This window comes from Camelus ferus, chromosome 6 (genome assembly GCF_009834535.1).
Source record: "Camelus ferus isolate YT-003-E chromosome 6, BCGSAC_Cfer_1.0, whole genome shotgun sequence".
Lineage (NCBI taxonomy): Eukaryota > Metazoa > Chordata > Mammalia > Artiodactyla > Camelidae > Camelus > Camelus ferus.
Window position 1 is genome coordinate 64,750,977 of NC_045701.1, and position 15,077 is coordinate 64,766,053.

At 38.8% G+C, this 15,077-nt stretch overlaps 1 protein-coding gene across 10 annotated transcripts in view; it reads right to left on the reverse strand.

Moving 5' to 3' along the window:
• The window catches only part of VTI1B (vesicle transport through interaction with t-SNAREs 1B), a 32,973-nt gene that overhangs the window by 16,881 nt on the left and 1,015 nt on the right, over nucleotides 1-15,077 (reverse strand). For all 10 annotated transcript variants that reach the window (XR_004320777.1, XR_004320775.1, XR_004320774.1 and 7 more), the window contains exons 2-5: nucleotides 6,057-6,114; nucleotides 4,171-4,363; nucleotides 1,729-1,902; nucleotides 109-170 (exon numbers count right to left, since the gene is read on the reverse strand). Coding sequence is in view for 3 of the 10 variants with exons in the window: in XM_032482227.1 (XP_032338118.1) it covers nucleotides 109-170; nucleotides 1,729-1,902; nucleotides 4,171-4,363; nucleotides 6,057-6,114 (487 nt within the window). In the remaining 7 variants the exon portion in view is untranslated. The remainder of the gene's footprint in view (nucleotides 1-108; nucleotides 171-1,728; nucleotides 1,903-4,170; nucleotides 4,364-6,056; nucleotides 6,115-15,077) is intronic.

The following is a 15,077-nucleotide window of genomic DNA, read 5'->3' on the forward strand; positions in this document are numbered from 1 at the left end:
TCCACTTTATTAAGACCTTTGCAAGTCACTATCTAATGCTTTGACATTCTTGGGTGAAAGACATGAGAATTAAAAAATTAATTTTGTGACTTTATTTTTAAAACTTACTTTCTGGACATTGAACGGAGAATCTTTCGACTTTTGCTCAAGTTTTCACTTGTGTTTACCAGCTGAGAAGAGAAAACAGCGATTATTTCCCGCTTCTTTCAAAAGTACACACTGCAGAATTTGAACATTCCTAAATTGACAGTGGACATTCAGTGGTATTTGTTGAAAAACTCCCAGAAATCAAACCAGTTTAAATGACAACCTCTGACCATAAGTAGAAGAAACTGGAAAGGACAAGACACTTTACTACCTGTCAGGTTGAACAGGAATTATTATATCCCAAGGTTGCTGTTGGGGAGCTCCTGGGACTGAGCTAATCCTTCACCTTGGCTGCTCAAAACAAAGTCTTCAAATGCACCTTGCTGGTAAATGAAGTAACTCTGAGCAACTTAGGATTCAGATTTCATCAGCCAAACTCCAGAAGAGCCTCGAATTAATGTTTGCTTTTGTAGGCTGCTGGATTATCACTTTTGGGATCTGGTTCTTTGTCCTTTTTTTCTTTACCCCTTTAAGAGAGACTTTCATTTAATTATGAAAAGAATGAAAAAATTTTAAGCCTTTTTCATTCCCTTTTGGTCACCTGTTACTAATCTAGATAGCTGGAGGATATTTCAGTAGGTGCCACCTGTCCTGTCATCTGTTCCCATCTTCCAGTGGCCTTGGTAAGTTAATCGCTCAACTCATTCCTTGGCTTTTAAATGCAGCTAGTCCACCTGGTATGTTAAAAAGTACAAAACCACACAACCTGTAAGCAAGTTGCCTTCTCCACAGCTTACCCTGAATTCAGTACTTTACTGTGAATATTCTCTCAGGAGGGAAGAGCATCATTCTGACTTATTTCAATAACGGAGAATTACAGCTATTAAGCAGTATGAGAAAATGATCCCAAATCCCCATACTGAGCTAAGTCTTGCCCACAGTACCTGTTCTTCAATTTGGATTTGCCTCATGCTCTTAAGAATACAGCATTCCATTGGCAAGTTGCACTATTTTTAAAATTCCTTTGCAGATGTACTGAAAGGAAGAAAGGAGTTGTTTTTCAGAGCGTCTTAGGGTGATGATAGATTAGAGGCCCCAGTATAGTCACCATCTGGCTTAAGTATTTTCTCACAACGATCCAGCTTACCTTTAGGTAACAGTAAAAGAGTCAAGTCCAGGATTGAACCTCTATAAATTGTCAGTGGTACTATTTTATATCATGTGGAAAATAGCCTTGGCTCCCAATGACAGGAAAACTAGGCTCTTTTTAAGTAGATGATGCTTTCATAAGAACAGAATACTCTACTAAGATGTATGAGAAATAAAAATCTGATTCATAATACAGGACCTAAGTAAGACTGCAGCCATTCCATCCTATTGACAATCTTCAATAAAAGCAGAAATTGGGTCTCTGTAGTCTCCCTGGCTCACCGCAAAATGATCTCCAAATCTTAAGGGTAAAATTACTTCCAAGGGAGGGCGATCTTTCAGACAAGCCAACTAAAAACTGAGAGAAGCATAAGAACCTAAAAGGTCCTACCCCGAATTCAGAACTGCTGCAGCCTCTGGCAGTAGCAAGGCATCAGAGTGTAATAGGCTCACCTACTTTCCCCACTCTCGCCCCTTTCTGCTCAGACTTACTCTACTCTTGGTACGTTCCAACTGGTCACGTTGCTCCCCCAGCTCTTCTATGATATCTGAGCCAATCTGGTCAGTCTCTGTGGCAAGCCGATGAGAACGCTCAATACTCTGGGTGGCCCGGTTCAGACTTTCAGTGCCTTGCAGAAGCAATGCCCTTTGAGATTGTAGCCGATTCTGACAGGAGTATGGAAGGGAAATGTTAGACTTCTTCCATTATAAATGAATTTATAAGAAAGGATATAGTGTGCAATAATTTTCATTACTTTTAAGACAACCAAAGATGCTAACGAATGAGACTAAATGAGAACCTGGGATTCAATTCAGGATCACAATACCCCCCACTCTACTGCTTATTACACTTAAGTGAGGCAAGAAAGGAGGATTAAACACATCAGAGCATTTCCCCCCTGATAAATCTGAACTGGTTCATGTGACTTTTGGACTAGCAACTTCTGAAAGGCAATGGCCCAGATCTGGGATGCAGGAGCCTAAAGAAGCATTCAGCTTATAACTTTGATAGTACAAACCAAATAAACTCTACAGCCCTAGAAATAATTACTGAAAATTCCCACTGATTGGTACTGAGGATCGAGGGACTGTGAATAAGCTACTTGTTTTCAGCACATATAGGAGTCATTCATATTTTTACTCTTTAATTTTATTTTAAATGGAGGTTCTGGGGATTGAACCCAGGACCTCATGCATGCTAAGCATGCACTCTACCACTGAGCTACACCCACTCCCCAGAAATCATTTAGAAGTGTGAGACACTATCACATTCTGGAAAAAACTTAAGTGTCTACAGTCTTGGTAAGCCCCAGAAGAATTTGACCTCAGGCCAAACACAGAAAACAAAGACTCTATCGTCGTTACACTGGTGATTTACTCTCAGGAAAGGAAGTATCTTGGGCCAAGTAAGCTGCCCTAATTTCCCAAGCACCCTATTTCTAAATCCTCACCAAAGATTTACTCCACCTATTATCCTAAGCACAGAAGGCATGAGGACAGAAGTAGCCTTCATCAGGCCAGAAATAACCACTGACAGAAATGAGTGCAGCTCTAAGTTCTCATCTATTCAAAACACACATTCACACACACACTCAAGAAGAGGCCGGCTCACAAGGCCTATTACTGAGCAGGTGACTATTAGCACTAGACACCACCATCAAGCAGCCAAAAGCAGCTTGTTCTCACGTCAGAAGTAACAAGACTTTTCACCTCATATATGGCATATGGACAAGTGGATGAAGAAACCACTAGATGACGCTGAAATAAATCCCAGCTACGTGGGCTTAAGAGCAGAAAAAAAGCTTTTTTAAAAATAAAAGATGGGGATTTTCAAATGATTAGGTTTAAGGAAGAGCAAGAAAAGACACTAAGGTCACATAAATCAACCCCAAATTTGGAACAATAATTCTACTGAAGGTGGTGTGTATATCTAAATTGTTTTTATAATTTCTGAAACCAATAATTTTAAAGCAAAATTATTTTTTGGAATTATCTCCCCCCTTTTTGTTTTCGGGTTCTTCTGGGAGGGAACAAACGGACAAAGTCACTTTATACCTCTTATCTCACTTTAACAAGCTCCACTTGCCTGCCTTTTCTCACTCTCACAGTGAATTTTGAAAATTTCACATCATTCACAAATACTCTAGTTTTGACATCAGCAGTGTCAGGCCAGTATCATTTGAGTATCTCTTAAACTCAAAGTATCATTTGAGTATCTCAAACTCTACTCAGGATGCATCATGAAATAAGATTTGTTTAAAATTGAACCACTAGCCTTTTTACATCGGTGCAGTCTGCACTTGTGGGCCCCCTTCCACTTCTCTCCCACGCTGCCGTCCAGGCCATTTCTACTTTGTGCTGTGGAATATAACCCCAAATGCAACATGCGAAATTTAGTCTTTATCAAGTTTTCTTCCTTTAACTATCTAGCTTCTCTAGACAGTCTGAGAACATAGACTTTCTATTCAGTTAGTCTGATTTTATAAATCGGAATACTTGAGGCTGGAGAGGCAGCCTGGCTCATTATCCATCACAACAAAGTAAGGTGTTAGCCTCATTCTGAGAAGGATCCTGCCTTCCATACTGTATCTGGGCTACTGGGCCATCTCGATATAAACGTAAAGGAAAGCATGGGTTAACTTTCTAACAATAGTTTGATAAATAAAACCTAACTGAACTTTGGGGGCATGTGTGAGAAAGAAATTGGATCAATGGGTCAGACTACAGAGTCCCAGATGTAATATGAATAGGTGACACTTGTATAACACCACTGCACACCAAGCACTGTTTTATATATAAATGATACACAGAAATCTAAATAAGCTTATGGTTTGGAAAGATCTGTATTAAATACAGAAGAAGAGGGCATCCAAGGGAAGAAGGAGAATTGGATGCAGGAAAAAGGATAAAGTGGGAAAAACAGCTGAAGCTTACCATATGCTCATTCTCTACAGCGTATGTACCATATTTCATGTCTCCACGGCCTCCAGGTGTGGCTGTCAAAGGTGTACTTCTCACTTCCCGATGGAGTTTGGCAAGGTCCTTTCGGTAGGTTCGAACCTTAGACATCATAGGGTTACGAAAAGATAGGGGTGCATAACGTAGTTCTTCTTCCATCTCTGCCAGCTAGGAAGGCAGAAAGTAGTGAGTAGATGGCCTGGTTCTATTCGTTCATATGAGTATATGCCTAGTTTGGACTAATCAAACCACAGACAACCCCAAATACTCAACCATATGGTCCAGAAGGGCAAGGACCACATGTGACATGTTCACCTTATTACTCTGAGTGCCTGGCACAGCACCTAGCAAGCACAGAACAGGCATTCAAAAAGTATGTGATGAATGAGTAAGAAAACTAACAAGTACCTTATAGCTTATTAAACATCTTTACATGCATTTTCTCGTTTAATCCTCACAACAGATCAATAAGGTTGGACATACTTCTGTTTCATATTAAGACTTGAAGAAACCTGCTCAAGATTACACAATAAGAGAAGTCAGATTCAAAATCTTCAAATTCTCTTTTCAGTACACCAGGTTCTTAGCCTGTTATGGCTCAAGTGCTAAGGTGAAGCACTTTGAGATCTACTATACTAAAATGACAGGGGTCTGCCATCAAGGTTCTTCCCTTCCTCCTCCTCTTTCTGAAAATGAATTGTTTGTCTCCATGTCAGGATAACCAGGGGTCCAGATCACTTTAGTAAAATGTAATACCTAGACATGTTCACAAGAGGCCATAAATTATTTTCAGGCTTGGTTAATTTTTCTAAGTTCAGAGAAACAAAGTAAGCACCAAATAAATAAACTGGTATTAGCTAAAAGATATTTTAAATGCTACCAAGATGTTGACGAAAAAAGACGACTGGCTCTTGTAACAGGTATTATGGAGATGCCCACTATAACTGGTATCATGGGTATGCCCAGCTGCACACAGGTATTAGAAAAGTTTCTGGTACTCCCATTATGGAGAGAGTTTCCACAGTCTGGTGGGCTGATCCTTCTTAAAAATAGATGCAGAATAGAGAAAAGGATGCAGATAAGCCTAACTTCTCAGAACTTCATGGGGACAGGGAAGTTGGTCTTCAATAAGCAAGAAAGAGGTTCTCTGGCTTGAAAATAATTTTTCAGTCTATTCTAGGGTACCAAAAACTATGGGCAACTATTCATTCACCAGGGACCTGGATTTTACCTCCAGACTCCTGAAAGGGTTTGCTGAAGCTATATAGCATAATGATATGGAGACAAAGGACCATTACTTCTAAAAGGTGAGAGCAAACTTTTTTTTAAAAAAAGAAAAGCCACAGATTAGGAGAGAAGAAGTTGTTATACTGCTCATCAACCTGAACTTCTGACAAGCTTTGGGTCCTTACTGGGAACACATCCTGTCCATGCAGTCCTTGCCCAAGGTATCAAATCCAGCCACTGCACTGTCTTTTGAAACAGAAGGGAATGTGACAAGAACCATCTCTGAGCTCCATTTTCTGTGACAGTTAAGTTTAACAAGGGAGAATAACTGATCTTAATGGCCAGCTTTTAAAATGAGATTTTAAAAGATCACCCAAGTAAAGGTTTGAGAATGTCCTTACTACATCAGCAATGTATTATCAAAGACTCAAGAGCGCCTTCAAGCTTTACCCAATTGTGTCTGTCAAACCCCCTCAACACTCATCCCAATCAACTGGCCTCATGTAGTAAGAAATAATCAGAACCAAGATCAATAGACAGGAGCAGTTAATCTGTGATCAGGTCTATAAGTTTTACTTCTGGAAAAGACCAACAACCAGGAAGAAGAAATAAGGACTTGCTCCTTTTTCTCACCAGTTTCATTTGCTTCCTGTTGCTTTTCATCAAAATCTCTGATCAACTTCTTCTTCTCTTCTGGAAAAGGCAGACAAGTTTTAAATGCTCAGTCCTGCTTCCATACATTTGTAGAGACCATACCCTCTGCTTAGAATAAACTCCCCATACCTTTCCTGGGGGCATTACTACAGTACTTAATCACCCCTAAAAGGCATTTAGAAACTTAGGGGAACTAGTTATCACAGCGACTCGGGGGAGGAGAGAGGAACGTATTACCATCAGCATTTAAGGCCCAGGGAACAAGAATATCCATGCTTGGGACAGTCCTGCATAACGATGATCTGGCCCCAGAGGCAAAAGCATCCCTACTAGGAAACACTACAGTTAATCACTGTCCATCTTTTTTCACCCATCCTAACTGAGGGACCAGACACTTTCATGATGATGTTTAACAATATTGGTTCTCTGAAATCCTTGTCCCTACTTTCACTCCCACTGTAAATCACTTCTCTATATTAACCCTTATCTTCCGCTTTTCTGTAAAATTCAAAACCCGCCTACTTTGCTTGCTGGAGAGCCTACATGCTATACAGCACGTTTCGTGGCCATACCCACTGGAAGTGGTATGGGAATTGATGTAAATACCACTGACTCACACAGGGAAAAAGTCACTCCTCGTTCAGTCCCTGCATCATGTCATTTTAGTGTTAGTATGTCTTTACTCCCCAAAACTTACTAATCTCTCCCTTTAACATAAACAGAACAGCCTTCAGCTTCAAAGAAATAACATCTAACTAAAACAGCATTGTTTTGCCTTCACTGTATTTTTTCTGATCATTTCGATAGGCTCTCTAAATTTTCCATTTAAGGTAGTGATTTTAAATTTCCTTTTTAGAAAACTTTATGTACTAAGTACTATTACTTAACTATTTTATTTATATCGACATTCCATGTAAAAAAGTAAATATATTTTACATGGAATGTCGATATAAATAAAATAGTTAAGTAATAACAGTGCTTGGACACAGCAAAAATGATGAAGGGAGTACCAGCATGCTGCCACCGGGTAAACATCTATGTGGGGAGACGTGGTGAGTAAAGGGGCTTAGGTTCTGGTCCTAGCTTTGGGCCTGGCTCAACATGTAAGCCTAGATAATTCTCTTCATCTCTTTGGGACCTGGCCTCCTTCCTTAGCTATAAAATGAGGAGGTAGGTCATACCCTCATAACAAGCAAAAATCAGCCCTGTTTATGAGGCCTTTTAAAATGTATACATTCAAATGAATGTTCTCCTTGAAAATCTATACATAATCTACTTATTAACACAAAGTTACCATTGCTTACAATATTTTTTGAACTCATCTTTTGTAACTATCTTCACAATCTGGGGATAGTCTTTTTTTAATTGTGGTAAAATATATATAACATAAAATCTACCATTTTGACCACTTTTAAGTACCCAGTTAAGTGGCATTAAGTACATTCAATGTTGTGCAACCATCACCTCATCCATCTTCAGAAACGTTTCATCATCCCAAGCTGAAACTCTGTACCCATTAAACTAACTCCCCATTTCCACTCCCCTCAGACCCTGGTCACCACCATTCTACTTTCTGGGTCTATGAATGTGACTACTCTAGGTGCCTCATAACAGAGGAATCATACAATATTTGTCCTTTTGTGTTTGGCTCATTTCACTTAGCATTATGTCATCAAGGTTCATCCATGTTGTAGTTATGTATAACGACATGGTCTTTTAAAGCTATCTACTTTTCACTCAGTTTGACTTCTAAATATAAGCCAGCACTTCCATCAACTGAAGAAAGAGCAATCATTTCCAATGCCAAGAAGACAGCTGAGTTGGGGTTATGAAGGGATGGCATATGGGTACTCAATATGCTGTCCTAAGATTTTCTTGGATAATGTTGTTTACCCTGATTTTTATTTCACACTTTGACTTTCAAACGCAATCTCATGTGAAATGTAACATCACCATAATGCTTTATATGGATTTACATTTGTTAATTACAACAGCATCTAGCAAGTCAGCTGTCTGCTGCTTCTTAACTGGTTATGGATCATTTTGGTTGTACACATTCTACATTCTCAACCTGAGATCAAGCTCCCTCTGAAAAGAGAAATCTACTTTTCAGTCCCATAGCTTCTAGAACTCTAAACCCAGTAGAGTGCTCCTTAGGCGTTGCTATTGCCTACAAGAGAAAATGACAACGTGCCCTTTATTATGCCACGTTCATTGTTATGTGACATTCCTTAATAGACACTTCAAGTGAACTATTTCTCACTACACACTGCTCACAAAACCTAGGGTTTGTTTTATATATATATATGAAAGTTCAGCCATGGCAAATAGTCTGCATCTTGACCATCCATAATATAGCTGGAATAAGCGCCAGAGCAGCTGTTACTACCCTTGAGTGGGCAGTGTTTTCAGCCACCAGCAGTGAAATAATATCTGCAATCAAGAGTGGCTACTTCTATGGAGAGGTATCATATTATTTTGTAATAAGCATTCACAAAAGTGCTGAGTGTCATCACTCCTCAAAACAGGCATAGCTCCAAACTCAAGCACACTCACTTCTGATCCAAGCCAGACAGTATGAAGTATCTGACACAAGTGCATTCCCTTCCTAGGTTTTTCTATATTTCTGTTAGTCATAAAGTCTCCTCCTTTATTCTTTCTTTGTTGAAGGATATGAAAATCTGCATTCTTAAGAGGCTAATTCTAGAAAGATTCCAAAAAAGTGGCTACATAAATAAGAGTAGGGGGAAAGAGGGAGCCCACAGAATCTTGATCCTTTCACTAACTTCCCTGCACGACTCTGTCATTCTCAGTCTTCTTAGAATACTCCACTCTCTACCTGATTTCTTAAGACATACATTCTTCTAGGAATGCTCTGTAGCTTATATACTTTTAAAGGTTCAAAAGAGACTGACCCCTACCCAGCTGAGAGGTATCAGGAGCTGCTTCTGTATGCTTTTGACTCAGAATTGTGAAACCAATGAATGTTAGAGCTGAGATGGACCTAAGAGATCATCTTGTGTAACCTCATTTATAGTTGAGGAAACTAGAGCCTGGAGAAACTGCCTTACCCAAGGTCATAGGAGGAGTAGATGTGGAGCAACACTAGTTCAAGAATGCAAGTCTCCTGAATCCCAATCCAGTGTGTCTGTACATTATAGCATTGAGGGGCATTTTTGTGCTCCCAAGGTATACAGGTAAAATCTGTTCAGACTTCTTAATTTTTTAGGGAGTTAGAACAAAACAGCAGAACTGGTATTAGGTAGAATGGAGACCAGAAACAAGAGCTACTCCAAACAACACTATCCCCAACCCCACAGCCTCTCCAAATCATTCACATGCGACTCGCTTAGAGGCCGACTGGGATAGTGGGTGGATGGCAGCACAATGTCCCGGACATGGAATAAAATGGAAGCAGCTAGCTCTAAAAGAGCTAGAAGAAGCCTACCTTCATATTCAACCAAGGTGGTAGCCTCTCTTTCTTATAGGTGGTTTGGATTACCAGCCCAAGAATGAACTAACCTTGGCCCATTAGAACTGTGGGAAAAACCTGTTTCACCAGGATCTTTAAAATACGTGGTTAATGCTTTTGGCGCCCCACTGTGGCAATTCTAGGACATACACCCCCTTTGCAGACCACATTAGTTGACCTAATCTCACACCACATAGGAAGTAAAAGTATCAGATTCCTCTAAACCCGTTTCCTCAAATATAAATAAGAAATATAACAGTAGTGACCTTGTAAGGTTGTCTGAAAGAGTTAAAAGAGATAACACACATAACAAGCACTTAGCAAATGCCAGGCATATTAAGGGTTCAATAAATAGTAACTACCACTGTTTTTAAAAGTAAATCCTTAGGTAGGAAGAACTAAGCAAAAACAAAATTCACCAAAAAATATGGAGAGTGTTAGAAAAATAAAAATTCTGCAGTCAGTGAGTAATTGTGTCTATCAGCCTACTGCATATGGTCCTCCATAGTGATTATTTTTTCTGGTTTCAAAATAATGGGATCTCATGTATAGACATTGAAATTTAACAGAATTAAAATGAAGAATTTTCAATAATCTTACAATGCTCATTGAGACAAGGGAGAGATGCCTTTGGTACTACAAAACTAAAACCAGAAACCATGACTACAGATACTTGCTGTATTAACTGGATAAGAATTCAGAGCATTCTGAGGTTTTGGAGAGACCTTTTCAGATGCTGCAAAACTAAGACTACAAATCATGGCTGTAGGTGCTTAATGTAATATTAAATGGATTAATAATTATTACATATGCTAATGGATTGTCACTGCCATATAAACTTCCTAAACTAGGACACACTGTATCTGTTATCATATCTTTTGTTTTAATAGGTATATATATTGATTTTAAAAATGATGAAAATGTGGAAAACCCAGTAGACATACAATCACACTCAGTTTCAATACCCAATCATATATTATTATTTTCTTCCCAACAATTCACAGTATTTATACAAGCATTCAACAAATACCTTTGGAGCACCAAATAAATAAGACAGACAAATGTAGAGCTTATGACAGAAGAGGAGGGAACACTTCCAAAATCTTTTATGAAGCCAGTACTATGCTGATACCAAAACCAGAAAAGAATATCACAAGAAGAAAATTACAGGCCAATATCCCTGATGAACATAGATGCAAAAATTCTCAACAAAATATTACCTAACTGAATGACATTTTCCATAGATACAGAACAAACAACCCAAAAATAGGTACAGAACCACAAAAGACCCTAATTTCAATTTCAATTTGCCAATGAAAAAGAAGAACAAAGCTGGAGGCATGATGCTTTCTGATTTTGAACTACAGTTGACCCTTGAAAAACACAGGTGTGAACTGGGTGGGTCCACTGATACACAGATATTTTTCAATAGTAAATACTATAGTAATAGTACTACATGACCTGCAGTTGGCTGAATAAGCAAATACTAAGGAACCTTGGAGAGGAGGGCAAACAAGTTACACACGGATTTTCTGCTGTGCAGAGGGTCAACACCCCTAATCCCCATGTAGTTCAAGGGTCAACTGTACATTACAAAGCTATAGTAATGAAAACAGTATGGTACTGGCACAAAAACAGACACAAAGCTCAAGGGAATGGAAAAGACACCCCAGAAATAAATCCACACAAATATGGTCAATTAATTTACAACAAAGACGCCAAGCCTATACAACGGGGAAATGTATTAAGAAAACCCAGTCTTTCCCCCTCTTATGTCTTTCTCTCCTGCAGATGGAAAAACCCAGTCCTTCCTCCTGTGAGTTTCCTTTCTGCGTGAACCCCACACTACTGGGATTTTATGGAGGCTTCCTCACATAAGCATGGTCAGTAATTAACTCCTTTTCCAGCTCCTCTTCCCCTCCAGAGAAGCAGGGAGCAGGGCTGAAATTCTAAGCCCTACTCTAATTATGGGTTGGTCTTTCTGGTGACCAGCCCCCGTGGAGCCACCCAGGAGTCCACCCAGAGTAGCCTCCTTCAACAAAAGATGCTCCCAGTGCTCTTTTCACTTAGGAAATTACAAGGGTTTTAGGAGCTCTGTGCCAGGCAACAAGGGCAGAAATATGCATATATATATTTTTTTCCAGTCATCTCATAGGAAAGGACAGTCTCTTCAATAAATGATAATTTGGAAAAATTTGACAGGCACATGCAAAAGAATGAAACTGGAGGACTATCTTTATATGGCACACAAAAATTAACTTAGAGAATCAGAGACTTGAATGTAAGACCTGAAACCATAAAACTCCTAGGGAAAAATTGGAGGAAAACTCTTTGACATAGATCTTGGCAATGATTTTTTCATTTGACCCCAGAAGTAAAGGCAACAAAAGCAAAAATAAACAATTGGGAGTACATCAAACTAAAATGCTTCTGGGTAGCAAAGGAAACCATCAACAAAATGAAAACCTACTGAGGGAGGGTACAGCTCAAGTGGTAGAGTGAATGCTTATCACACACAACGTCCTGGGTTCAGTCCCCAGTACCTCCTCCAAAAATAAATAAACCTAACTACCTCCCCCCCAAATACAATAATTAAATAATACAATAATAAATAAAAAATATTAAAAAAAATATTAAAAAAACATGAAACCTACTGAATGGGAGAAAATATTTGTAAATCATATATCTGATAATAACTCACTAAACTGAATAGCAAAAAAACCAAACAATTCAATTAAAAAATGAGCAGAGCCTCTGACTAGATATTCTTCCAAAGAAGCCATACACAAATGGCCAATGGGTACCTGAAAAGGAGCTCAACAGGACTAATCATCAGGGAAACACATGTCAAAACCACAATGAGATATCACCCCACTCCTATTAGAATGGCTATTATCAAAAAGACAAGAAATAACAAGTGTTGGTGAGGATGTGAAGAAAATAAAGAACATGTCTAGCTCAGTGGCCTTCAAACTTGACATGTATCAGAAATCCCAGAGAGGGCTGTTAAAACAGACTGTTAAAATCGTTACTGATTCAGTAAGTCCTGGGTTGGGACCCGAGAAGATGCATTTCTAACGTGTTCCCAGATGATAATGATGCTGCTGGTTCAGAGACTGTACTTTGAAAATCACTGTTTCAGTGAAAGGAATAATACACTATAAATATCATAAATACATAAATTGTCTAGTATGTTAGAAGATAAGTGCACCAGGAAAAAAGAGAAAGTAGAGCAAGGAAAAGGTAGTTATATACACAGCTAGTATTCTTATGTCTTATTTACATAAAATATTCAATTTCTCACATAACCGTGCAAACAGCTAATCACTCTTACTACTGTCAGGTGTATTCTAAGGGCTTTACATATATTAACTCATTTAACCCTCACAAAACTCCTATGAAGTGAATACAATGATTGATGCCCATTTTGCAGGGGAAACCAATTAGGTTAAAGTAAGTTGTCCAAGGTCACAAGGCTATTAAGAGATGATCTAGGATATGAACCCAGGCAGCCTGGCTCTAGAATCCTCACTGTTAAGTATTACACTATACTGCCCCTCAATTCACTTATCTTCTTTATAAATGTTACTATTAATGTTAGGAGAAGAAATATCTGTCAAGCTAGAATGGACATACACTATGTTCTCTATTCTATAAGCACCTTTGATGTTCTCATCCAAAAACCAAACAAGCCTGCTTCTACTCTTGTTATTTCTTATTTAAATTCATCATTCACTCAATTGACCAAGTGAGAAAATGCAAACATCGTTCAATATTTCTCCCTTCTCATGTCCCAATCAGTTAATTTCTGTCTCAGAATCACCTTTTGGATTTGGGATTCTCTGGATTCCCATGTTATGTCAATGACTGTCACAAAGGTTCCTAACTTGGTCCCCAGTGTCCAGTTTCTTGTGCCTCTCTTTCATCCTCTACTCAGCCATCAGCACTCTCCTTCTAAAATAAAATCTGACCGTATTAGTTAGCTATTTAAAATCCTTTGGATTCTCCACATCAAATCTAGATTTCTTAATGTGACACTGAGGTCCCTTAACGGTCAAGCTGTGTCTTACATTCCTCATCTACTACTACTCTCCACATGTATCTTAAGCTCCAGTCATGGCTGGATTTGATTTTTTCTTCCTTTGTTGCCTCTTCCCATTTCCCCTCTGTCTGGCACACTCCCATTCAGCCCTTTATATTCAGTTCGAAGTTCTCTTTTCTGCAAGGTTTCCCTCTCACTTCCCCATACCCATATTAGCCTTTTTTTTTTTTTTTATAGTTTCAAGACTATCTTAGGACTCATCAAATACTTTGTTGTAAATCTGCTCCCATTTAAGGCAAGAACTCTTGGAATTCCTCAGGGCCCAGAACACTGGCTGATACATAATTCTCAATAAATGTTTACTGAAAATGATTGAATTCAATTACAGAGCATAAACTAAATGCAAGGGATGTGTTATGTACATTATTCAGTGCTTAATAATTCATGACGGAAAATATAAAGCGCTGGAAAGCCTATGAAGCAGTCTTATAAAAAAAAATGGATTCAGAGATGACACCCAGTGTGTTTGCATAATTAAATTCAATTTATTCAACAAATATTTATTAAGTAGTGTGAACAAGCAGTGAATAAGGAGACTGAAAGTTGTTGAAATTCTTATTACCTAGGAGTACATGCATATTGTACTTACTTGCCTATCGAACAACTGTTCACAGCAACTTGCGTTAGGGTATTTGCAAGTGGGCAGAAATTCACGCCTTTCTGCCTGTCCTCTCTGCAGGAATTAGAAGGTTAGGTAGATGACAAAGGTGAATATAACTAACTCAGTTTTCTTTTTTTCAAAAGGGAATCTCCATTCACGTTATTTAGCCTTACAGAAATGGACACTGCAAAATTTAACTCAGCACAAGGCTGAAATGAAAAAACGGTCTATTTTTCAACCATGTAAATCAGATCCCATCACCTCCTGTTCAATATCCTTTAGATGCAAGCCATCGCATTTAAAGAAAGATGCAAATCTTTCACCACAGTCTACAAGGTCCCGCGTGATTTGACCCTTCCTACCTCTTTAAAGCCTCATCTACTACCACAATCTCCTTTACACATTCCACCCCAAACACACTGGCCTTTTTACTCTTCCTAGAACACATCAAGCTCATTTCTGCTTAATAGCACCTCTGCAGTGCTATTCCATCCTCCTGACACTCATTTCTCTCAGATTTTGGCACAGTTTACTCCCTTTCTCCTGCTCAAATGCCACCTCCTCAAAGAGGCCTTTCACAATCACCCAATTTAAAATTACAGCCCCCTCATTCCTTTGCCCTGGTTTATTTTGCTGTATTGCCCTTAACACCACCTCTTAATATTTATATATTATCATCGACCCATTAGAACAGAAATTTTTAACTCTTCACTACAATTTGCAATATTACTAGCATCTAGGACAGTGCCTGGCACAGAGCAGGCTCTCCCAATAAATGTATGTTAAACAAAGGTATGAATTTCATTCTCACCAGAGTCATTCAATTC